Consider the following 26,932-nt stretch of genomic DNA (forward strand, 5'->3'; position numbering starts at 1 on the left):
ATAGCACATTTTAGTAAGGCCTTAGAAGTAAACTACTAGCATTTGTTTCCAGAGAAATAGCACAAGGAAGTAGAGAGTTATTTTAAGCTTGTGCGGATGGCTGGTTACATCACATTTGGAATGCTATCGACAGTTCTGGTTTCCACATTATAGATGGGATACAGCGGTGTTGAAAAAGGTACAAACAAGATGACTGTAGTGTTAACAAAACTGAGTAGTTACACCTGTTAGAGAAGACTGTACTAGGTGTTGGACGTTCCTCTACAAAGGGGGATATTGAGGGAGGAAGGTGAGGGGTGGGTACACAAACATTCATGCTCATTTGTGGTAAATTGTGAATAGAAACATAGAAAATCTGCAGCACAATACAGGCCCTTCGGTCCACAAAGTTGTGCTGAACATGTCCCTACCGTAGAAATTACTAGGGTTACCCATAGCCCTCTATTTTTCTAAGTTCCATAATCTATCCAAAAGTCTCTTAAAAAAACTTTATCATATCTGCCTCCACCACCATTCCACATACTCACCAATCTCTGCGTAAAAAACTTACCCCTGACATCTCCTCTGGACCTACTCCCAAGCACTTTAAACCTGTGCCCTCTTGTGGCAGCCATTTCAGCCCTGGGAAAAAGCCTCTGACTATCCACACGATCAATGCCTCACAGCATCTTATGCACCTCTATCAGGTCACCTCTCATCTTTTGTCTCTCCAATAGCAATTATAGTAATGAATTCCTTGAAGCCACTTCACTCAGAATTTGATTAGAATGTGGAATCATTCATCAAATAGTGGAGTTAGAATGAAGAGCAGAGAAGCATTTAGAAGGAAATTGGATAAACAGCTTTGAGACTGCTTTTGTGGGTTTTCACATTATACAACACACGTGATGCAAAATTTGGAATTACAATGTTATATTAACAAAACTTAATAAAGGAAATATGGAATAAAGAATACAATGGGATATCATCTTAAATTATTATGAATGAAAAGAATAATAAAGGATGAGGCATTCATTCTTTGATGAAGGGTAAGGCAGTGGACATAGTCTATATGGATGTTAGTAAGGGATTTGATAAAGTCCCTCATGGAGATAAAGAATCACTCTATCTAAGGTGAATTGCAAATTTGGATTCAGAGCTGATTTGGCCATGCAAAATAGACAGTAGGGGTAGTAGACAGAAGTAGACAGTAGTAGACAGAAGTCCATTACTAGCAGTGCTCCACAACTGTCAGTGGTAGGACCATGGTTCTTTGTAATATATATCAATAAATTGGATGAAAATGCATAGTAGGTCAGTGGTTCAGCAAGTTTGCTGATGACACTAAGATTGGTGGAATTGTAGACAGGGTAAAGGACTCGAAGAGTACAGCAGGGTGTAGATCAGTTGCACTTATGGGCAGAGAAGAGGCAGATGGAGTTTAATCCAGGCAAGTGTGAGGTGTTATAATTTGGGAGGTCAAATGAAAGAGAAAGTATAGAGTTAAAAGGAGAAAGGATACATTGAGGTAAACAGAATTCTTGGAGTCCAAAGTCCACAATCCACTGAACAAAGCTACAGTTTTAAATTGGATAAGCTTGTAAATGAAGGCACATGGAATGCTTGCCCTCATTGGATGGTATATCAAGTATAAGAGCAAAAAAGTAATGTTGTAGTTGCATAATCCTTCAGTTAGACTGCACTTGGAGTATTGTATGTAGCTCTGCTTGTTCCATAACGGGAAAGATGTGGAGAAGGTTCAGAAGAATTTTACCAGAATGCAGCCAGGATTAGAGAATATGAGCTATAAGAAAATGCTGGAAACACTTTAGTTGTTCTCTCTAGAGTGTCGGAGGTTGCGGGGAGACATGATAACAGTTTTTATAATTGACAGTCAGAATTCTTTACCAAAGACAGAAATATTAAATACCAGAGGACGTGCTTTCAAGGTTAGGGACTAGGGAAGTTTAAAAGTGATGCAAGAGGCAGGTTTGTTTTTTTTTAATGCAGAGTGTGATAGGTGCCCGGAATAAGCTTCCAGAGACAGAAGTGGAGCCAGACAGTTTGGTGTCATTCATGAGGCTTCTAGACAGACACTTGAATTTGAAGGAAATGGAGTGTTATGGATGATTCATTCCAGGAAGGCATTTAGTATAAATTTGCATCTAGAACAGCACAATATTGCGGGCCAAGTGGCCTGGCCAGTGCCATTATGTACTATGTTCTATTTCTTGTTACCTCTGAATTATGGATACTAAACCTCATTGGCTAATAACATCAGAGTTACAGGCCATTCTGTGATACACATTTCTAATGTTACAGTTGTCTGTAACTTAGAAACTTATCCTTGGTCAGTGAAACTAAATCCAATTTATTGCAGTGGTACCTTTCATCTCAATCTCTAAACTTCAAGCAAAGGTCAGTGTGTTTTGTGCCATTTGATCAGCAATTTCTAAACATTTAAGTGTACTTTTTTTTGTTGAGAGTAATCCAGAATGATCACAACATCATCTAGCAAATTTGACCATTTGTTATGTTCATTATATCTCCATTTAAAATACACAAATGGCCTTGACCTGATTATATTGTTTAGTCTTTATTTTCTCTATAGGAAAGGTAGAGCAGGTACCTTTGTAAGAAAATCAAGTTTTTCATTTTTTTTCCCCCTTCCTTGGCCTAAGATGATCTCTCATCATTCCTCAAATCCCTTGGTTCAAAACACTTAAAGTCAGCAAGATTATCTTGCATGTAATTTCCATTTCCACCTGTTATGGCTTGACAGGTTTTCTATAAATTCATCATTTGAGCTTTGCAAATCTGTGCCTTATTGCTGAAATTAGATCACTTGCAACTTAAACTATTTATGAATTCAGTATTATTCGCCATCTGCAGTTGGTTTCCAGCTGTCACACTTAGCACTGCGACGCCTGCAAAATGCACCACATGGCCCTTCAGAAAGTGTCTGTTCCAATATTCCCCCACTGATATATTCAAAGAGAAATAAAAACAGTTAATTAAATAAATGTAGCATATGCAAATAAACTTAATGTTTTAATTACTCCATGGTTAAAGTAGAGTTTTAAAAAATAACCTGGGCTTAAACTTCACCTGGCTTCTGACCACCTGGACAATAATAATACTTATGCCAGGCTGCTGCTTATTGACTACAGCTAAGTGCTCAACATAACTATACCTTCAGTTCTAATCATAAAACTCCAAAATTGGGCTACTGTATGTCCCTCTGCAACTGGATCATTGACCTCCTCGCTGGGAGATGGGAAATAACATTTCGTCCTCACTGACAATCAACACTGGCACAACTCAAGAATGAGTGCTTAGCTCACTCTACACCCACAATTGTGTGACTAGGGACAGCTCAAATGCCAGGTTTAAATTTGCCGATGACACAGCGATTGCTGGCAGAATATCAGACTGTGGCAAAAAGGCGTATGGAAGTGAGATATATCAGTTGGTTGAGTGATATTGCAGCAACAATCTTGCACTCAACGTCAGTAAAACCAAAGAATTGATTATGAACTTTAGAAAGGGTAGAATGAGGGAGCATACATCATCATGAGATCAGAAGTGGAAAGGGTTAAGGAGTTTCAAGTTCCTAGTTGTCAATATCTCTGAAGATCTATCCTAGGCCAAACATATTGATGCATTTATGAAGAAGGCACAACAGTGGCTATATTTCATCAGGAGTTTGAGGAGAATTAGTATGTCACCAAAGACACTTGCAAATGTCTACAGATGTAACGCAGAGCGCATTCTAACTGGTTGCATCACCGTCTGGTATGGAGGGGCTACTGCAAAGGATTGGAATAAACTGCAGAACGTTGTACATTCAGTCAGTTCCATCATGGGCACTAACCTCCCCAGCATCCAGGATACTTTCAAAAGGCAATGCATCAAAAAATTAGCATCCATTATTATGGACCCCATCACCCAGAACATGCCCTCTTCCCATTGCTACCATCAAGAAGGTGGTACAGGAGCCTGACAATACACACTTAACAGCTTCATCCCCTCTGCCATCAGATTTCTGAATGGACAGTGAACACTTCCTCAGTATTTTCCCTCTTTTTTGGCACTACTTATTTAATTTATTAATTTTATTATTATGATATTAAACGTGATTATGACTCTGAACTGAAGATCACTGTCAATGCAATACATTTTGGAGACAGTAATGGGTCCACAGCAAATTAAGGGATCAAATACATCAGTATTTGATCTCAAACACATTTCCAAATTTCACAACACATGGAGCAGCAATAGAATTTGAAGAGATGATGTTGTGCAGAACTAATTAAGCTAACAACATTTAATTAAACTGATACTTTCTACCCATACATGATCTATACCTTTTGTTCTCTTCATATTCATGTTCCAATGTAAGAGCCACTTAAAATGCTTATATCGTATCTACCTCCACCACTCCCCCTAGAAATGCTTTCCAGGCACCCACTAATATCACCCACAACCCTAGCTCTGTGCATCTCCTCTGAATTTCTCCTTCTCATCTTAAATGGAGGCCCTTTAGTATTAGACATTCAGACCCTTGGAAAAAGTTCTGACTATCTATCCTAACCATGACTCTCACAATGTTATAAACCTCCATTAAGTATCCTCTTAGCCTGTGCTGCTCCAGAGAAAACAACTCTAGACTGTCCAACCTGTCCTCATAGCACTTACCCTCTAATCCAGGGAGAATTTTGTAAACCTCTTCTGCACCATCTCCAATGTCTGTTCATCCTTTCTATAATGGAGCCGCAGAACTGAATACAATGCTCCAGATGCACTCTAACCGGAGTTTTATAAAGGTACCACATAGTTTCCTGACTTGTTAACTCAATACAACCTCTTTTTTTCCAGTCCTCATGAAGGGTCTCTGTCCAAAACATTGATTGTTTATTCTTCTTCATAGATGCTGCCTGGCTTGCTGAGTTCCTCCAGCATTTTGTATGTGTTGCTCAAGATTTCCAGCTTTTGCAAAATCTCTTTTTCTGTCCTTCTCAAACTTGTGGATTTTGACTGCAAATGTCCACTTGTCATTCATGAAAAGATAGACAACTTTAAATTCACACATTCTCATCTCTGAGGAGATAAAGAAATCCCCTTAGGAACTGTGTATAAAAGATTAAAGCCTAAAATTTCAACCAGCCATTTTAATACTGTATTGCAACATGTGCTCAATCCCTTTAGTGCCAATTTCTAGCCTATTTCCCATGGATGAAGCAATTGTTTTATTGGGAACTCTTGTCCATTATAATCAATTTGATGATTCAGAATTACTAATAGATTCATCTCATGCCATGTTATGCTCAACATAAATCCATTTGTTTTCTCTTTTTATTAGTCAGAACATAGGCGCATGCACAGTGTTTGCAAAATCTTTTGAAAAAGGCACAAACCTTGAAATAAATGGTTGTAGAAGTCTAACACTTAGAAACAAAGGCAACCAATGCCTCACCGCTATGTCTATTTCTTGACATTGGGTTTCAAAATGATAAGTCTATTTTATAGCTTGATTTTTAAGTCCAGTTGCTGCTCCAACTTACAGAAATTCAAACTTTGAGCTTTATGCCAGATTTCCTGTGCTAGTAAACCGGGTAATCTTAGACAGTTTAAATTCCTGTCAGAGTATTTGATAAATAAGCTGCCATTTGGCAACCATAAATCTTTCTAAAGTTGCTGCATCTTTCAGCATTGTAATACAAAACACATTGATTTCTATTGAATCCTTAAGCTGCATAGATGCCACAAAATCTCGCAGAAAGCTTCTTGCAGTGTGCTATCCAGAGAGTTTAGATAATTAATACAAATCTTGAACATCCAAAGGAACCTCCGTTCAGGTGCAATGTACAGACACATTACATTTTTGCTCATTTTGCTCATTGTGTGAAAATGACATACACCATATCCATTAATGTAAGGACCAAATGGAAAGGTCCTGCCTTTAATATATTATTAATATTATATTACATCAATATTATTAACATATTATTTAACATGTTGTTTCAGGGAGTGCAACTTTGTGAAATAACAGGTTAAATAACATTAGCAGGAATATTATTGTTCAAAACTTTGCCTTAATTTTCCTCAAGTAGCTCTAATAATATTTAGACAGATACTCACACTTGTTCCTTCAAGTCGTTTGGGAGGAAAATTGGTTAAAATAAAAATTCCAACTGCAACAATTTAAAAAGACCATTATTTAGTGGAAGCATCCCAGGGAAAATGTTTGACTTTGAGCACTGGCATTTAATGCATAGCATAGTATTGACAGCAGCTGCAGATACCTGCACTCAGCCAGTGGAATCTGATGACGGGGATGAAAGTCTAATTGATTGTCAACAATTAAATGTTAGTCTTGCTAAATTTGTTTCCTTGGGCATACTCTAGAATTGAAAGTTTCCTTTCCAAGAAACAGCATCAAGTTGATTCTGCCCTACCGTTTGAAATTTAAAGCAGAGAGTTATATTTCTAATTCTGGTTCTGTATACAGCTAACCTAGTGTTTTTGTAAACAGGGTTTAGATGGGCAAGTTGGCCCTAAGGGGTCTGATGGCAAGCCAGGCCCAAAAGGTGAACCTGGACTTCCCGCTTTAACAGGGAAACCTGGAACTCAAGGTCCACCTGTAAGTAAATATTTTGGACAATAAATAAGTATTAGTAAGAATTTTAAGTTTGATTGTACATGCTTTGATACCTTAGGATCCAAAGTGCAATTTGAATTACATTTTTTTAAATATTTGTGTTATAACAGGGCTCCCCTGGGCCTGCAGGTGCAAAAGGTTTACCGGGACCACCTGGCTTTCCTGTAAGTATTAACATTGTTTTTTGTAATTTCTATAACTCACTTGTATTAGTTACATTTAGTAGAGATTATTTTAATTAGGTGTACCTATTGTTAGGTTAATTAGAAGCAATAATGATCATCATTCTGCAAGAGCCAATTATACATTTTATGAATTCTCAAAAAATTTACCTAAATAGTTCAAATAAAGATGTTGTTCAGTTTCATTTCACAATTAATCATTTGTTTCATAATGCTTCATCCCAGCATCACACAGGATTATTCCACAGGATTAATTGTTTGGTTCAATTTAAAACATAAGAGGTGTTGCATAGTTATTCAGTTGTGGTATATAAGCAAATCAGCCAATGACTAACTGAATGATGGAATAGGTTCCAGAGCAGTAAATCATTTATTCTAGAATATCTATTGTTATTCACACTATTGCACACTATTATTTAAATAATAGGAAATATGCATTTTAATAATTTATTGAGAATAACCATGACCAATAGAATGTAATATATTGTGGAAGCTGCTAGTTGATCACTGGACTGCAGTCAATTTTTTATAAATTGCTCTATGTTACTTTTAAAGTTGAATTCACTCATGTGACTTCATGAATTTTTCTAAAAGTAGTTACTTATTGCAGCATTAGAAAATCAACTCACGTAAATTGTGATATATAGAAAATACAATATTTAATGAGAAAAAGATTTGCAAGAACGCACAAATTGCTGGTGGAACTCTGAATCAGGAAACATCTATAGAGGAGACCAAACACTAACTATCTCTTCCCCTTCATAGATGCTGCCTGACTTGGTGAGTTCCCCCAGTATTCTGTGCTGTGGAAGATCTCAAGCATCTGGTTAATCTCTTCTTTTCCCCAAGATATGCCCTGATGATTTTTCAGTGAGAAAGGAGATGTTTAGATAATACCTTAGGTCATACATTATCCAGATGTACATATCTCCATCTTCATTTGGTCAAAAATTTGCTGTAGTTTTTATCACAGAATGGCTGGTGGTTTAAAAAAATCATTGTAAACAAGGGTATCTTCCAGATTGTTGATGGGCAATAAATAAAATCACTCGCAAACCCAAGTACCATGTTATTAAATGCTTGGATTAGAATGCTGTGAGAAAACTATTTGTCCAAATTGATTATCTAATTTAAGAATAAAAAAGAACTGATACATTTTATTATATTTCTTTAATTTGTTAATTTGATGCCAGAATCATTTTGAACTTGAGAATGGTAACAGAAAGCTACTATAAAAAGGATCAAGCAATTGATTTCTTATAAATTGTCAAGAAAAATTCAGATATTTTTCGTGTTCACAATTCTTTCAAAGATGTCTATTAATTTGCTGAATGGTTAATGAAACTTTGGCCTAGAGACACAACAGTTTTCATTTGTCATGCTCCAGTGTCGGTTTTCAAATAATTGAATAAAGAAATTGCCTTCAAAATAACATTGGATCTAAATAGAAAATAATTTATTTCCTTCAAACTTTTTGAAAGAACAAAAAGCCTACACATTTTCTGAATTCAAATACAGTAGTAAGATTTATGTTGCTGCAAATATCCTTTGAGGGGAAGGTTTGTCAGGTGAGGCAAAGGATGAAAATTCTGTGGTATACAAGATCTTAGAAATGGCCATAATCTCACAAAATTGCTAAGATTACTACATTTGCTTCAGCTGGAATAGCCATTTTGAGGAAGCTTGTTCCACAAAGTTTTTCAAATTTTATCTTTTAAGGGTTACCTTCTGGTGGATTTGTCTATTCTTGTAGGCCTCTGGTCTTTAACAATTACTATAGCAGTTATTTCTAGATGCAAGAGTAGTAGAATTTGATACTTTTGTGTCATTTACTAATTACCTAATTTAGATTTTGATATTTTTATTATTACCCATAATGTTAGTATAGCTAATATTATGTATGTTCTAATTATTGCTTTAGAACTACAAATATAATTTCTCATTCAATTTCTAATATAGTATTTTTTTAGACAAGTGGATCTGAAAATTTCATAAATTGGATTGTATTTTTCTTTAGGGTGGTTTAGGTATGACTGGTCCTCCTGGTTTACGTGGTCCACCTGGTTTATCAGTAAGTTACCTTTACAAACACTCCTCTGTTATTGCTTAGGCAGCCTCTTCTTTCACGACTCTCATTAGACTTTCCTTTGAAATGCACCACCTTGTCATATTTTTAAAAGTGAACCTATAAAATAGAAAATATACAAAATTCTTCTTACAAGCTCTTCCATGTTTTACAGGTAAGACATGGCCCGACGGCAAGAGGCTTTTGCTTTTAACATCATGCCCAGAATCATTTACATTTATAATAATAAAATACAAAGAAATGCAAAATCTGTAGAGTGTAATTTATAAGAGTGCTTTTAATGGCCTTGCATTGTATTTTATTGTAATCTAATGACATTAAAATTTATGAGCTTGACAGTTCTTTGTCTGACTACTGGCATTCCCTTGTAATGTGCCAACAAATTCAGAAAATACACATTCAAGAATGCAGTAAGCCCAATGTTTAGACTGCTGGTGATTTCCATCAAGTGCTACAAACATCTAGATTGCTAGCACTTACACATAGGCATCCTGTCGAAGACTAGTACAAAGTTGGATGTAGAATAGAAACAGTCAGTTCAATGTGAAAATTGAAGGCCAGAACACTTTGTATTTTGAATTGTTTGAATTTATTTACATATTTTAATTATTTACTAAATTGTTAATAAATAACTTCATAGAATAGATTTGGATTTCTATGGAAGTTTTCTCTGTAAAACGTATATTTCTGTAAAAATAGCTCTGTAAAAATTATATTTCTGGTGGTTTGCCCACTGTCTGACCAGAGCACCACTGAAGAATTTCCAGATAATTAGAAAATTTGAAATGCACTTTTTATGTTAATGGCTTTGTTTTTTTTTGTACAGGGTGCTGCTGGTAATCCTGGTCATCCGGGCCCAGTTGGTAAAGTGGGCCCTCCTGGTGAAGGAGGTAAAACTGGTCCCCCTGGTAGAAACGGATCACCTGGTTCCAGAGGAGAACCTGGTCCCCGGGGTTTACCAGGAGAACCTGGCAAAGAAGGAAATCCAGTAAGTATTGCAATAAGCACCTTGCATGTAGATCAGAAGAATCCAATATTAATACACAGAAAATGAATGTGTATACAGGAGATTACATTTCTCACATTTAATACTTGAAATGGTTTGATAACTATGACACGGAACAGCCATTGTTTAGGCACATTTGTCACATCCACCAGATTCTAAACAGGCCAAAGCTGATTTGCTCTGGCAGCATCTAATATAATGAAGTGACATGAACAAAATCAGGTTTTACAATATTTTAGCCACAGTAATTACAAGAATGGGAAAACTAGGCATATTCCTTTCCATGGTCATTTCTCCCTGTGTGTGATAAGACTCTACAACTCCTCCTCCTTAAATATTTAAGTATATTGTTTAATTGCACATCTGTATTTTGGACTATTACCTTTAATACACATACTGTATTTTTTACCTCAATGTTTACATTTGTATTTTAAAGTATATACTTTTGACTGAACAACCTTGCAACAATAACTTCCTTTGGAATAAATAAAGTTTTATCTTACTTATCTTATTTTAATCTTAAGAGAAAGCACTCATGCCAGACACAGCACCTAAATTTTCTCTTCCACTATTGCCTGTTAGTGGATATGTCTTTTATGCTTTGATTCATGGTGAATAATGGGATTTAAAATTAGTATTTTAATTTGAATAGGGTTCAGCTGGACCTCCAGGCCCCTCAGGAATCATAGGACCAGTTGGCACCAGGGGCTTACCTGGTATGCAGGGTCCATCAGGTTTACCGGGTGATCGTGGTTCACCAGTAAGTATTTATCTTCCAATTACTTCACAATTATATTTTCTTCCTTTACTCCACACTGGTATTTCATTTTAGTTTTTTTTTAAAGTTTTCCCCTAGGTTATTAAATAAAGAAATATTTTTTTAAAAACGCCATATCATTTCTTTAGAAATGGTATCTGTGTGTTTTGCTCCCTGATCTGAAAGTATTAGAAAACATTTACAGGGAAAGCAGGAACAGAGAGACAAGGGTAAAAGCATGCTTAAGGCTTTGATAATGAGAAGCCATATTCAGAGACTGGTTAGTAAAATATGAGATCTATGAACAGAGTTCAAAAGGGGAACTTACGTTGAACCCGCATGCAACACTGAATCAAGCACTACTACGTTATTGTAGGCTTTTGCAAATAAAATGGCAGAGGCATTTTAAGTTTAAGGGAAACTGTATGTTTCCACACATTACATCACTAAAGCTGACATTGTGAGTCTGTCCAGAGCTTGGATGAGCTGCCTATGCTGTCCTATGTTCCATGGGTGGAGTAACAGGTGTTTCTGACTCATCCAGAGGTGTTTTGACATGTCCTGATGACAGCAGCATGGTAGCGGTATCCCCCAAGTCTTGGTGGGCCGGTTTAAGGCGATCTACTGGAATGAATTCAGGTTTACCCCTCCTATCTATGTATAAGTCTTTTCTGTCCATTCCAAAACACGGAACAGGCTATCATAAGGGGACCTGGAGGATGTTGATGTGCATCATGTCAGACAAAAAGGAACAAGGTAGAATGTAGGTCATCAGGAAACTGAGAGTGCTGAGTGCCACGATGGGGGGTAGGAATAGAGGCAAAGGAATTGATGAGAGCAGAACGCTGTGAGAGGCTGACTAGTGAGTTGTGGTATCAGGGATAAAATCACCTGCCGGTCATAACAGCTGCCCGTGTACCAACTCCGCCATGGACGGCTGCAGGCCCTCTTTTGGAGCTGTCCTGTCCTGAGGATTACGGGTGATATGCCCTGGTGTGATGCAGCCTAGCACTGAAGTCCTGGGCCAATGCAGCCTAGAGTTCTGATGTGAATTGGGGACCACGGTCTGAGGAAATATGAAATGAGGTGTCAAACTGAACAACTCAGGCACATCTGTGGCTGTTGTCGATGCTAGAGGGACGACCACTGGCCATCTGGTTATATGATCCACCATGATAAGGAGGTGCATGAAACCGCAGCAGGGTGAAGAGGAGCAACCAAGTCCACGTTGACGTGACCAAGTTGTCGCTCTTAGATCTGAAAAGATGTCAATGGTGCCCGAACATGACGGTTAATTTTTGCCTGCGGGTGCTTAATACAGGCTACACTCCTGTCACACAATGCCACACAAATTTTAGTGCAATCAGTTTCTGTGAGGACTTGTGGCCTGCATGTGAAAGGCCGTGAATGGAGTTAGAAATAGTACGACTCCAGTTTTTGGGCACTATGGGGCGAGGGAAATCAGGTGAGACGTGGCACAGCATAGAAACCCCAGCTTCTCCAAGCTTAATATCAGCCAATTACAAACTATAGGAGTTGGGATGTAATGTTAAAATTGTACGAGGCATTGGTAAGGCTGAATTTGGAGTATTGTGTACAGTTCTGGTCACCGAATTATAGGAAAGATGTCAATAAAGTAGAGAGAGTACAGAAAAGATTTACTAGAATGTTACCTGGGTTTCAGCACCCAAGTTACAGGGAAAGGTTGAACAAGTTAGGTCTTTATTCTTTGGAATGTAGAAGGTTGAGGGGGGTTCTTGATAGCGGTATTTAAAATTATGAGGGGGATAGATACAGTTGATGTGGATAGGCTTTTTCCATTGAGAGTAGGGGAGATTCAAACAAGAGGACATGAGTTGAGAGTTAGGGGGCAAAAGGGTAACACAAGGGGGAATTTCTTTTCTCAGAGAGTGGTAGCTGTGTGGAACGAGCTTCCAGTAGAAGTGGTAGAGTCAGGTTCGATATTGTCATTTAAAGTAAAATTGGACAGGAAAGGAATGGAGGGTTATGGGCTGAGTGCGGGCCAGTGGGACTAGGTGAGAGTAAGCATTTGGCACAGACTAGAAGAGCCAAGATGGCCTGTTTCTGTGCTGTAATTGTTATATGGTTATATGGTTATATGAGGATAATTCTGCAATGAAAGGTTTAACCTATGAGGAGTGTTTGATAGCTCTGGGCCTGCACTCACTGGAGTATAGAGGAATGAGAGAGAATCTCATTGAAACCTATCGAATTTTGACTGGCCTACATAGAGTGCATGTGGAGAGGATGTTTCCTATAATGGGGAGTGAGCACAACAGGGCACTGACGCAAAATAAAGTAATGTCCCTTTATAACAAAGATGAGGATGAATTTCTTTGTGTTGAGCATGATGAAACTTTGAAATTGGCCTGGACCACTGTGAAAGCCAAGCAATAGGCTATATTTAAAACGATGGTTGATAGGTTCTTGATTAATCAGGGTGTCAAAGGTTTAGGTGAAAAGACTGTAGAATGGGATTGAGAGGAATAATAAATCAACCAGGAGAGAATGGCAGACCAAATGTGATGGGCTAAATGGTCTAATTCTGCTCCTAAAGTTCAAAGTCAATTATTTATATAAATAAATAAGTAGATAGATAGATAAACAAATAAACACACACACACACACACACACACACACACACACACACACACACACACACACAGTGATTGATAAGTTTGTGGCCTAAGGTGGAAGGAGTCAATTCTAGAAAACCTAGCACATTTATTTTTCACCCTCCCCTAGTGTTGCCACCATGTCTTTGTGGACCTCCTTGGGTGATAAGCCCTTGAGACCGAGGTAGTGGATAATTGTACGAAGGCCAATGTTGTCCATTTTCTCAGACAATACTTACTTGCAATTTTCAATAATCTGAAACAGAAATACCACAAAAATCATTAACTTCAAACTTTCTGCATAATCACTCAAAGAGTTGAACTGCGCGTGCATGTAACGAGAGCTGTATAACTCATCTCCTTCTACATTAGGCCACAAACTTAGAACTTATCAATCACCCCTCATATGTGTGTGTATATATATCTCACCATCTACAACCCTGAGATTCATTTTTTTGTGGGCATAATCAACAAATCTATAGATGAGTAATAAACCAGGAGCAATCAGAGATCAACCGGACCGGTGCAGAAGACAACAAACGCTGCAAATGCAAATATAAATATAAATACACAGCAATAAATTACAAGATCATGAGGTGAGAGTCCTTGAAAATGAGACCATTGGTTGTAGGACCATTTCAAGTGAAACGGGGTGTAGTTATCTCCTTTTGTACAGAGCCTGAGGGCTTAGAGATAGTAACTTTTCTTGAACTTGTTGATGCAAGACCTGAGGCTTTTGTAGCTTCAACCAGATGGCAGCAACAAACAGAGAGCATGACCTGGGCAGCTGATGATGGATGCTGCTTTCCTACAACAGTATTTCATTTAGATGTGTTCAGTGGTTGGAGTGGCTTTACCCATGATGTACTTTGCTGAATCCACTACTTTTTGTAGGATTTTCCATTCAAAGGCATTGATATTTCCATACCAGGCTGTGGTGCAGCCAGACAATATATACTCCAACACACTCTGACATTTGAAGTAATGAACTTCATTTAATGAATAATGGAGGGAACAGAATTGAATGTGGTTCTCTGGATATAATTTAACAAGAATCTTATAAAGTTGCGGCATGATTTCCTGACTCAAAAACTCAATACAGCCTCTTTCTTTCTAGTCCAGATGTTCTTTTATTCTCAAATATGGGATGCTTGGATTTCAAGCAGCTATGCACTGTTTAAAAATGTAGTAACTCATATTTTCATTTAGCAAGTGTTAATCTAGTGATATGTTACTTAGGGTTCAAATGGGTCACCGGGTAGTCCTGGTCCTGCTGGTAAAGACGGTTCTCCTGGTATGAGAGGACTACCAGGAAATCCTGGACAACCTGGTCAACCTGGCAACAAGGTAAGTAGTTTGATTCTTGCTCTAACCTGTATAGAAATTGAACAGCAGGTTCACTATTATTCATGAGGTTCAGGTTAGAGAATGATAATTTTGGTTAAGCTAATTCTTGGGACCCTCTGGTTAATGTTTTTTTTGGGAAATTGTATTTATTCTTTTATTAATTTCAGAAGAAGATGCTCAGACATTTTGAAGTAATGAACTTCATTTAATGAGTAAACAACTACTGAAAATCTGCTTGGGCTGATTATTCACAAGTGACCTTTGTTACCAGTTTAATCCAGCATTGTTTTACATTATACTAAGGAAATTTCCTATTATGTTTTAGGGTGAACCTGGTCCAAGTGGCTTTCCTGGCCGAGATGGAAACCCTGGTCCTAAGGTTGGAACAAAAGGAGCTGAAGAATTGTGTATAAATTGTATATTTCTTTTCTGGTCAGTGCTGACTATTAACTTTGATGTTTTGAATGATACAGGGTGAGCGGGGTGAGCCTGGGGGACCAGGCTATCAAGGTTCACCAGGAGCTCCTGGACCTCCAGGTCAGCCTGGTACATCTGGCAAACCCGGTGAGAAAGGTCCCGGGGTAAGTTTGGATTCTTGAACTGCATCATTGGAATTAAATTTGGAATTGATAATTGAAAATGTCAGCATCTGATCTATATAAGCAGTTGGTAATTACGTTTGAGTTTTTGAAGAAAATGAAATGCATTGAAATATCTGTTTGAAACACATGATTTAGTACAATGTAATTGCTCAAATAATATTTCAAAGAAGGTACTAAGTTTAAGACGGGTATCATTTTAATTGCATTCGGGTATATCAAGTTCTCTTCATGTCAATCAAGAAGCAGCTTGAGTGGCATGAGTCTTTCACCAATTCAATAAACCTTTATAATGAGGCTGCAATGTAACTGCAATGTTTTCTTGTTATAGTCACCTCCGGATATAAAAATCTAAATATTGCATATATTGGAAAACTGAAATAGAAACAGAAAATGCAAGAAATACTTAACAGGTCAGGTGGAATCCTTATGGAGCAGAGTTAATGCTTCAGGCAGATGAACGTTGATGTGAAATGTTAACTCACTCTGTAGATGCTGCCTGATGAAAAGAGAAATTTCTCTTTTTATCATGGGTTAGCACTTATGGCTAATACCGGGCAGCATTTACATTACCCTGGTTTCCTGATTTGAAAGAAAAAAAATCCCGAAGTTTTTTGAAAAAAATTCTTTCACAGCATATGAAAATTGCATACAATGCCAGCATCCTTCACCTTTATTGTCCCTAAATAGAGAAGATTCTATCTTGTTGACAGATTTGGTGTTACATTAAGATCAGAACAGGTTTAATTTCAAATTTCTTTCCCTGAGGATATTAATGGAACAAGAGGCATTTACCACATTAGTGCACCTATTAAGAAAGACACTTTCTTTTTTTTTTGAATCCCAAGTTTATTTAATTATTTGAGTTTGAATCTCAGTATCTGAGGAATTTAAATTAGTATCACTGGTCAAGGATCCAATATTCTGCCTGCTACTCTAGTATTTTACCAGAGGAGATGATAGCATAAGGGTTAACAACATTCAGAGAAATTTCAGGTATGGAATGAATTTGAGTCTGATTGTTCTTAAATTCAATATTTTTCTTCCTTCAATATCTTTCAGGGTCCTCCAGGTCCACAAGGTCCTCCAGGCTTAAATGGGGGACGTGGATTGCCGGTAAATTGGTTGTGGTTACTTTTTCAAAACTGCCTTAACATAGAAGGTTTTAAGAATGTTCTGTTTATTGAAATTAAGTCATATTTTTTTCAAGCCCAGTGACTTAATGACTGTCCATTTTCCAGGGTGCACCAGGTGTACATGGTGAAAAAGGTCAAGATGGAAAACCTGGTATGATGGGTTTCAAGGGTCACCAAGGAAGGCCTGGTTTACCAGGTCTCCCAGGGCCTTCTGTAAGTATTCTATGCATTGGTTCAATTCATGAGAAGAGTCAAAGCTGTATGTTTCCAAAAGTAATTTGCACGTAGCTTGTTCACCCTAGAAAGATTTGATGCTCTGCAAAGTAGAGACACAATTGATGAATCAGGAGCAAGACACAAAATGCAGAATTGGTATTTGGCTCCACCTATTGCCTCCCAGCCTCTGTTACTATTTCCACTTTTTACCACTTCATTTGTCTATTGCCCTTGCTCACCAGGATCCATCTATCACTTACCAGCTCTTGTTAAACCATTTACTGTCATTTCTTTATAGCTGTCTCACCCTTATGATTCAGCCCAGTTGACAAATCTCAATCTGAAACTTTAAGTGTTCCTTTCCTTCCACAGTTGCTGCCTGACCTGCTGTGTTCCTCTACCATCTTTTGTTGTTATTACTATTTCAATGTATGTGATCCAGAAATTAGATCCTCAAATTTGGTTTCCTCCACATAATAGTTTCATGTTCTGAAGCATGATGTACAATTGCTTCAATAGAAATAGACTGCAACTAAAGATCAATGGTTAATGGTGAAAGGTGAAATATTCACTGGGAAAATGAGGGGAAACTTCTTCACTCAGAGGGTCATGAGAGTGTGGAACAAGCTGCCAGTGCAAGTGATGCCACAAGCTTGATTTCAATGTTTAAGACAAGTTTGGATAGATACATGGATGGCAGGGGTTTGGAAGGCTATGGAAGGCTATTGTGCAGGTACAAGTTGGTGGGACTAGGCAGTTTAAATGGTTTGGCATGGACCAGATTGGCCTGTTTCTGTGCTCTGCTTTTCTGTGACTCTAAATTTCCTCCATACTAGGTTTGGGTATCCACCAAATGCAAATTATATAGTACAACATCTCAACTCCAGGAATGACATAATAAGCAGAAGTTATTAGTACCAATTGGACTGTATTTAAGTAGTGGGTCAAGACTTTCTTTTGAAGCTGAATTTCACCAGAGATCTTGGTCATCATCTCCCAATCTTTCAGCCATATTGGAAACAGTAAATATTTTCTTTACATCTAGGGTAATACTGGAGAACCAGGTCAAAGTGGAATTCCTGGAGGTCAAGGTCCAAGAGTGAGTAAAATGCTCAAAGTTTGCAAAAATTGTTATTGTTAGAAGAAACATGAACATTAATGATCTTTTCATTTGCTAAGATAATGGGTTCAGTCTGTTAATTTCACTATTACAAAGATAATTCTCTTAGTATTTTTGAAGTATGGCAAATATTGCCTTGTGATTTGAAAGGCAAATACATAATCAATTTATATTTTTGAAGAAGCAGAGGGATATGGGGTTGTAGAGGCAAGGGTCATTAGGCGACCAGCTGTGAGCTTGGTGCATTTTTCAAACTGATCATCGCTGTCAATAATTCATAAAAGATGTCAGGGACAAGATTTCAATTGATTTAATAGATATGCTGCTTGTTAATTATTCCAAGACCCTCTTTTTCATGACTGCTTTTGCTAGTATTTGTGGGAAAACTAATGTTCATACAAAATCAAGAGAATTATTAGACTACAGTTCACCAGTAAAATGATCCAATGGATTGATTTCTGTAATTTTTACTCATCAGCTGCCGTTTGGTATCATTACCACTTGTACTGCCAGGAGCAATTCCTCCTCTTCCACCTTTAAGGCCAGACTCACCATCTTCTTTTATAGCAATATATGTTCACTCAGCTTCAACTGAACAGTAGCTTTTACAATGACCCTAAAAGCACAAAGTTTCCTCAAGCTCTTTTCCTCAATATTATAAATGAGGGGCCAACTTTTTTTGAGCAGCTGAAGGATATTTGGCATGAGCTGCTGGAGGCAGATACAATTATGTTTAAATGACAGTTAGTCAGATACATGGATGAGAAAGGTTTTGAGGGACATGAGCCAAATTTGACTATCTCAGGCAGGGTTCTTGGTTAGCGAGCATAAGTTGGGCTGAAATGTCTATTTCTGTGCTGTAAAGTTGTATTGTTCTATAATTACAATGGCAGTCAATGTGAATTACAGAGACACTAAGGAATGCCCTGTGGTCTATCAGGTTTATGAATGGTTTTAGGGGGTGATTCAGTGTACTGTTGCACTAGGCAGATAAAAACCTTAGTATACTTTGGAACAATCTGACAATTTGTGTTGCCCAGTCCCACCAGTGCTTCAATGCTAGTACATATTCTTCTTGTGTCTAAAGACCATAAGACTAATCTAGGTTAAGAATATACTGCATCTGTGTTTTGTGGATACAAAGATGGTTGTTATGCCCCTTGGAGGTTTGACAATTGTTTCAGAACCTGCTGGTTGCTGCTTCTCTAAGATCCAGACTTAATGAGGTAGGTGTAATATCTCACATAGTTGGCTTCCCCTACTAATTATAGCGGTCACCAAGGGGAAGAAAAGCACAAAAGTGTACCCATATTTACATTGTCAAAAAATGAAAAAGTACTTGTGTTTTAATTCAGTTTGATCAGAATCATGAACAAATTATAGGCTGTACGTTTTTAGGATGTTAATCTGCTGCTCTACTTTGTAATTATTTTTAAACAATAATCATGCCCATTTTCATATATAGCCATAAAGGTTTTTGCATTGATTCTTTATTTCTTTCTGCAAAAGTTTATTACTTTAAGCATATGCATGGAAATAAAGGATTCTGGTTGCATGGTGTATGTCATTTTTGCTGACCAATACAGTATACAGCAGCTTTGAGCTCTAAATATCTTTTGGAATCTGTTTTTTCTTGTTGTGATCTGCCAGTTATAATTTGGAATTAGATTCTTGGCACTGAGCTCAATGGTTCACTGGTTTTAGAACTTTGGTCAAGATGGTATCCTCTACCCCATACAGACTGTTTTCTAAAGCCAGAGGTTCAGCATTCAACACCTCCAGACCTCTCACATGGAGTATCCTTAGAAAATTCCAGATGTGAAATATCTGTCAGAATCTGTCACAGGTTTCCCTTGAAGAGGTGCATGGACACTGCAGTCAGTGAGGAAATAGGGTGATTCCAATTATAATCTATCTATTCAATAGAATAGCTGGTGCTACCAACCACTGCACTAATTACTATTAAAGGGTAGCTGTGAAACTGTATTGTACTAATTGCACACTGTGATACTTGCTTTCAGATTCTCTAACTGATTTTTAAAATGTTTCAAGGGTCCAAGTGGTCCACCTGGCCACCCTGGCAAAGATGGTAACAATGGCTTTCCAGGTCCCATTGGTCCTCCTGGTCCACGGGGTACGCGTGGAGAACCTGGCCCCAGCGTAAGTATATCTGGACCATAGCCCAACGATGGGGAGCATTAGGAACTTGTATGGCCAGCTGGAGATGTTTGGGGAATAAAACAGATTTGTATTTGTGGATGCAACTATTGATCAGAGAAATAGATTACTGGAGATCACAATAGATTTGGCTGTAATTCAGAACAGAGAGGGAAGCTATTATGATGCTGCCTTTGTACTATAGCTAATCAAATGGTGGGAAGGCAACAGAGAAATAAATTTAAAGATAAAATACAGATCTATGTAAGAAAGCTAGGGATAATTGAGACTTCAATTATCTGCTACCTAATGTTTATCAATCTGAGCCACTGCCATCAAATCCCAACTTCATCCAACCATTTTGTAGCCTACTGCTCACTCTGCAAGTTGTTTTTGGCTGGTGTGTCTTGTAAAAGTGTATACAAAGGCAAACCCTTGTGTATTCCTGTACACTGGAAAACATTTTAAAGTTCTTGATGGAAGAGTTAGAAAACAGTTCTTAACTTTGAATTACAAGAGGAAATAAACTAAGTTGTCTTGTAGGAACAAGGGTTGCATCTCTGGGCATGGGGGGTGGGGGGGTGGGGGGAGGTAGTGCCAGGTATCCAGGCAAGTGATGAATGAATCAGAGAGTCATGGAAAGCAGGAAGTGGTGGGGATGTAGTAGGCAGTAGTAGGATCTTGTTAGATTTGGTGGAAATGGTGAAGAATAGCTAGACCTGGAGGCTGGAGGATTGAATGACAAGGACAAGTCTTCATTCTGTCTGGTGGGAGGTAAGGTAAGAATAGAAGTGCAGGAGGAATGTGAGTGAGATTTCCATCAACTACAATAGAAGGGAAGCCACATTTCTTAAAAATGTAGGACATTTCTCATGTCCTGGAGTTGGAGGCCTCAACACATGGAGCAGCTTGTGCAAAGACAGTGAGTGAAAGGAATGGCACACAAGCATGTGGAGGAAGGTACAGCTACGGGAGTCTGTGGGAGTAAAGTGAGTGTCAGTAGATTGTCTCCCGAGTTGGAGACAGAGAGAGCCAGAAAGGGGAGTTGAGTTTTAGAAGTAAAGTTGAGGGGAGGGTGGAATTTTATAACGAAGCTGATAAAATAGATGAGTTCTACCCGAGTGCAGCAGGCAGAACTGATACAATGGCCAATGTAACATGATGCCAGATTTGGCTTGGAACAAGGATTGTTCCCTGTAGCTAACAAAAAAGAGTGGGTGTACCTAGTGCCTGCCCATGTAGATGCCCTAGGCTACACCTTTGATATATAGATTGTGTGAGGAATCTAAAGAGAAGTTGTGCAGGGTTAGGACAACTACTGCCACGCAGATAGTGCAGCAGAACTGGTTGTGTCTTTGCTTCAGAAAGAAGCAGAGTTATGATGGTGTATCGGGTATACATTTCTGTAAGTGAAAAAAAAAGAAGTCAGCAAATTGTTAACAAAACATTTTAAATATCTTAATGAGCAGTAGAATGCAAATGCAAAATTTGGCTAAACATTTGGAAAAACATAGGTACCAACTGAAATCATATCAGTTATTGCTATGATACTTCAGAAAAGAGGTCTGCCCTTTGGAAAGGGTCTAAAGATGAAAAAGTTCATCTGAGTGAAAAAAACTGAAGTTGGTCACTTAAAGCAGAATAAAATGCTCAATGTCGCTGGATCTATTGCAGAAGTAATTGAGAATGTAAGGGCTTGTAGGACGGTGTTGTTGTGAATGCAAATGATGCATTTTACTGTATATTTTGATGTACATGTGACAAATAAAACTAGTCCTTAAATCTTTGCAATCCCATCATGACATGCAAATAAGGATTGAATTTTGTAGAAATTCAACCATTTCTGAGAGATTCTAGAATGTTGTTTTAAAAAAAAGCATGGGCGAATCAATTTGCATGGAGCCAGCTCTGACAAATCAGCATGTATAATGGATGAATACTTGCTTTAAATGATGCTGTTTTAATACTATACGCTCCACCTTCACTATCTAAAATGCTACAAGTAATACCTGTAGGCAAGTCTGTGTTTAACAAACCATCCAAAAGGCAGTATTTCAAACTGTTCAGCATCCTTTTAGTTCTGAACTAGTACATCAGCCTAATTTTTTTATGCTCAAGACTCTAGTTTAAGTCAAACGCAAAAATCCGATTCAGAGATGAGAATAAAAGCAAAATTCACAGTCTCCAGTGGCAGAAAAGCAATTGAGCTATTTGAAGGTAAATGGCAAAAAATAGGCATCAATGTGAGGAACTATCAGTTCATGTGGCAAGTTATGATTGGATGATAGAGCAGAGTTAATAGCAATATTAAAAAGTGAGTCATGTAGGTACATAAGGAAATACATATGAAGCTGGTGAAAGATCATGGGTGTGTGCTTGTCAACCTGGACTGATTAATTCCTTTAGAGTTGTTTTGGTTTCTGATATTTCCAAAGTTCACAATAACTTACATTTTATTTGCATAGACTATTCCCTTACAAGTAAGTTTTACTCCCTAGGGTGCTCCTGGTAAAGATGGTCCTATAGGACTCCCTGGTCCACCAGGTTTACCTGGATCAGGTTTCGTACAACCGATGGAAAAGGGCCAAGTGTACTGGAATGCTGATCAGCCCGGTGAATCGGTAGCGGTGAGCGTTGTTGAAATAATGGCTGTACTGAAAAGCCTAAACAGCCAAATGGAGACTGTGCTGACACCAGATGGATCACAGAAAAGCCCAGCACCCAGCTGTCGCGATTTAAAAATTTGTCATCCGGAATTCAAGAGTGGTAAGCATGTCATTTAAAGAAATAGTAGTACAATAATAAATTGAATCCTATGAATGATAGAAATGTATGTTTGAAAATATGATTACAAATAACATCTATTATTACAGTTAATAATTTATACAACCCAATGAAATATTGGACAGGAAAAGGCCCACTGGTCTATTAAGTCCATCCCAATTATGGCAAGCCTAGCCACCTGTCCCTATAAAGCATTGGTGGTCAGCAATACCAGCACAATTCCACAATTTAATTTCAGTTACAGGTCCTTCCCCAGGTTAGCAACACCCAACCTTATGTGTAACCAGTACAAATGACGGAGCATTTAGGAAATTGGCATGAAGTAAAATACAGACATGTGACATACCCCCTATAATTCCTCCAGTGAACTTAAAATTATGCCCTTACGTATTAGCGAGTTCTGTCCAAGGGAAAAGTCTCTAGCTGTCCTCTTATCTATAACCCTTACCATAATGTATACCTGGTTAAAAGTAAAAATTTAAAAACAGGATCAATAAGGATAAAGAACTTGGCAATTATTTTGTTCTTCATGCCTCTCCGCCATTCAACAGTGATGATCTACCATGTCCTGCCATATCGCGATCTGTTAATTCTTTCTATACCTGGCAATGTGTTGATTCTTGCCTGTTTTAAAAAACATTCAACAGAAAAACCTCCACAGTTTGCTAGATTTATCATCCATTGAGTGAAGAATGTTCTCATTTTGGTCCGAAGTAGGCAGGAGATCAATGACTTAGTAACAGAAAACATTTTCCCTACAATTACTCTGTCCAAGAAGCGTGTTACGTTCATTTATTTTATATCTAATTTTCCTTGTGTTTCAATAAGGTTGCCACTCATTCTTCTGGAGAATAGAAACCTAACCTTCTCACTTTGTTTCTATATGATAGATCTGACCTCCAAAGAACCAACTGCGTCAACCTCTGCTGTACTTCCTTTGTAGCAAGTATAATTGAACATTAGAAAAACAAGAGCAAAGTTCTATGTAAAACCCAAGATATGGTCTCACCAAGGCACTATATAAATGCAGGGAGACATTATTACCCAAATCTACAAGTAATAATAGTCAACAATCTATTTTCCTAATTGCCTGCTGCATCTACATATTAGATCTCACTGGCTTATGTAGAAAGATATAAGGTTCCATTTGAACATCTCAGTATTTGAAAAGCTGTCAGCACTGCTGTTATCTGCCTCCTGAGAAAAAAACCTCCTTCCTTCCCAGGGCACTCTACCTATCATGTTGTTGTCCATTCAGTTCGCACATCTAGCATGTCTATATCTCCTTTGCATTATAAGTTCTCATTCTTCCTCTGAGAGGAATTTAACCTTTTTGTTTTATTTTAAATACAACATTTGTATCATACGAAGGAAAATATCACATTCTTTATCCATTAAATTGCTTTAAATCTGGGCCTGAGAGCACAGTAATAGTTATGGTTTCACATTCACAAAACAGGAGAGTACTGGATTGATCCTAATCAAGGCTGCAGAATGGATGCCATCAAGGTACACTGCAACATGGATACTGGTGAGACCTGTGTGCTTTCCAATCCCAGCAACGTGCCTCGGAAGAACTGGTGGGCAAGCAAAGAGAGTCACATCAAGAAGCATGTGTGGTTTGGTGACTCCATGGACGGTGGCTTTCATGTACGCTAAGTCAAACTGTTGTATGATAACCATAATACAGAGAGCTAGACAAAGTAACAATATCGGAGTGCATGTATGTTTGGCAGGATAATTAGAATGTGTTTGAGTACAATACATAATTTAGAACTTTTACTTTTTCTTCTGAGCACAAATATCTTTATTGTGATTCCATAGCCTATATAATGAAAAAGAAATACCAGGCCTGGTGCACAAGTTGGTTAACAGCTATTTGGGAGAACGGGGAGACTAAATTCTCTCCTGGAACTTATGGTTAAGACTTCTCATTCTTTTATAAAACTTGGTCATTATTTTGTTCCATAAATCAAAATAATAATTTCTCTTGTATAAGATAAAGACTCCACTCACTGTCACTGTCTCAAAGGCTGGATGCTAGCTCTACTGTTGACACCCACTGCCTGAGAATGAATACATTTAAACATGGATTATTACTGAATAAGCTCATTGTAAAATGTTTTGTTTCCACAGTTCAGTTATGGTTCTACTGGAGTGTCTGAAGATATTGTTGAAACCCAAATAGCATTTCTTCGAATTCGATATGCTCAAGCTGTCCAGAATATTACCTACCACTGTAAGAACAGCATTGCCTACATGGACTATGAGAATGAAAATGTTAAAAAAGCTTTAAGACTAATGAGCGCAGCTGATGTTGAACTCAAAGCAGAAGGAAACAGGATATTCACATACAACGTCCTGGAAGATGGTTGTACAGTAAGTAGCATAAAAGATAAGGTGAGGTAGATAGGCCGTATTATACCACTGCAGTTTTTAAATCCATTTCAAATGAAAGGCTTCTATTCATAGAGCATATTTACTTGAAGTGTTATTATGTCAGCAACATTGTTTTTAGGGTGAAAATTAAAAGGTGCACTTTTCTGTTTGCCTGCAGAAGCACACAGGAGAATGGGGCAAGACTATCTTTGAGTACCGAACACGGAAAACGATGCATCTGCCCATTGTAGACATTGCACCCTTCGATATTGGTGGCAAGGATCAGGAATTTGGTGTTGACGTTGGGCCTGTCTGCTTCTTGTAACACTGAAGATAGTTTGAACAGTCACTTGCAGTACATAACCAAACTGCACTTAACTTGCTTATGTCTGAAGCTACCAGGACGACAAGTTCTAAATCACTTGATCATTTGAATAAAAGTTATATGACACATCAGAAAATGGAATAAAATAACAAAATGTCACAGGTGTTCAAATAACTAATGCTCTCTGGTACTTAACACTGGGGTGAAATCAAGTGTAATTTTACAGAACACCGAACATTCCCAATAGCAGATTTGACCTCGCCCTTCTTTCTTACTAGGAGCGTAACTGCATTTAAAACTTACCCAGCTTCAACTACCTCACCACGGACAGAAACTGGGATAAGTTTGATGCTCCCAAGAAAATATTGCACTAGATAAGTATCTAAAGCCTCTGTCTCCAAAATGTGGCTAAACAATCCAGAAGGAATACATTTGAGGATGATTCAAGGTGAAGTACAACAAGTGAAAATATGTTCATTCATTATTGAAGTATGGCAGCACATCTATTACAAATAAATTGTATAAAGTACCCTATAATTAAATGGTGTGTTCAGCCATTTGTCTACTGGTGCTTATACTCTTGAGAAAATGTTGCCTTAAAACTGGTGCTATTTTGAGTATAACATACTAAATCCTTGAAATTTCTATTTCAAAAACTTCTAGCTTTTGCAGTAATACTTTCTACAGGTCTCAAAATTATGAATCCATTTTCATTTATTAACTGAAACTGTGCAAGATTATCAGTCAGCAGCTTTGTGAGCTATTAATGAGATTAAAGGTTTCTTCCCGTTTTGATTTATACATCTATGTAACATGAATTCAGGTTTTTTCTATAACAGTGTTTTGAATACTTATGTCATAGATGAAACAAATAAATTGTCTAAATAAAAAAAATTGTTTTGACTTACCATTTCAAAATTAATTATATTAGGAATGTTACAACAAAGAGTTTGAATTGAATTGACTTTATTACTTACATCCTTCATATACACAAGTAAAAATCTTTACGTTACGGCTCTATCTAAATGTGCAATGTGCAATTTATAGTAATTTATAATAAATAGTATGTACAACAAGACAGTCATTATAACATAGAAATACAATTGTACCAGCATGAATTAATCAGTTTGATGGCCTGGTGGAAGAAGCTGTCCCAGAGCCTGTTGGTCCTAGCTTTTATGCTGTGGTACCATTTTCCAGCTGCTAGCAGCTGGAAGAGTTTGTGTTTGGGGTGACTCAAATCCCCAGTGATCCTTTTTACACACCTGTCTTTATAAATGCCCTGAGTAGTGGGAAGTTCACATCCACAGATGAGCTGGGCTGTCCGCACCACTCTCTGCAGAGTCCTGTGATTGAGGAAAGTGCAGATCCCATATCAGGCAGTGATGCAGCCAGTCAGGATGCTCTCAATTTTGCCCCTGTAGAAAGCTCTTAGGATTTGGGGCCCATACCAAACTTCTTCAACTGTCTTGAGGTAAAAGAGACATTATTGTGCTTTTTTCGCCACACAGCCGGTACGTACAGACCAGGTGAGATCCTCAGTGATGTTTATGCTGAGGGAC

At 37.8% G+C, this 26,932-nt stretch overlaps 1 protein-coding gene across 1 annotated transcript in view; it reads left to right on the top strand.

The window, feature by feature from the left end:
* Positions 1-26,276, top strand: part of LOC132392659 (collagen alpha-1(III) chain-like) — a 116,766-nt gene extending 90,490 nt beyond the window's left edge. Inside the window, exons 36-51 of the mRNA XM_059966834.1 lie at positions 6,515-6,622; positions 6,751-6,804; positions 8,840-8,893; positions 9,735-9,896; positions 10,567-10,674; positions 14,547-14,654; positions 14,980-15,033; positions 15,128-15,235; positions 16,316-16,369; positions 16,495-16,602; positions 17,651-17,704; positions 19,778-19,885; positions 22,381-22,648; positions 24,126-24,316; positions 24,803-25,045; positions 25,224-26,276. Coding sequence (XP_059822817.1) covers positions 6,515-6,622; positions 6,751-6,804; positions 8,840-8,893; positions 9,735-9,896; positions 10,567-10,674; positions 14,547-14,654; positions 14,980-15,033; positions 15,128-15,235; positions 16,316-16,369; positions 16,495-16,602; positions 17,651-17,704; positions 19,778-19,885; positions 22,381-22,648; positions 24,126-24,316; positions 24,803-25,045; positions 25,224-25,370 — 1,929 coding nt within the window. The 3' untranslated portion in view covers positions 25,371-26,276. The remainder of the gene's footprint in view (positions 1-6,514; positions 6,623-6,750; positions 6,805-8,839; positions 8,894-9,734; positions 9,897-10,566; positions 10,675-14,546; positions 14,655-14,979; positions 15,034-15,127; positions 15,236-16,315; positions 16,370-16,494; positions 16,603-17,650; positions 17,705-19,777; positions 19,886-22,380; positions 22,649-24,125; positions 24,317-24,802; positions 25,046-25,223) is intronic.
* Positions 26,277-26,932: the final 656 nt, after the last annotated feature.

This window comes from Hypanus sabinus, chromosome 4, assembly GCF_030144855.1.
Source record: "Hypanus sabinus isolate sHypSab1 chromosome 4, sHypSab1.hap1, whole genome shotgun sequence".
NCBI classification, from domain to species: Eukaryota; Metazoa; Chordata; class Chondrichthyes; order Myliobatiformes; family Dasyatidae; genus Hypanus; species Hypanus sabinus.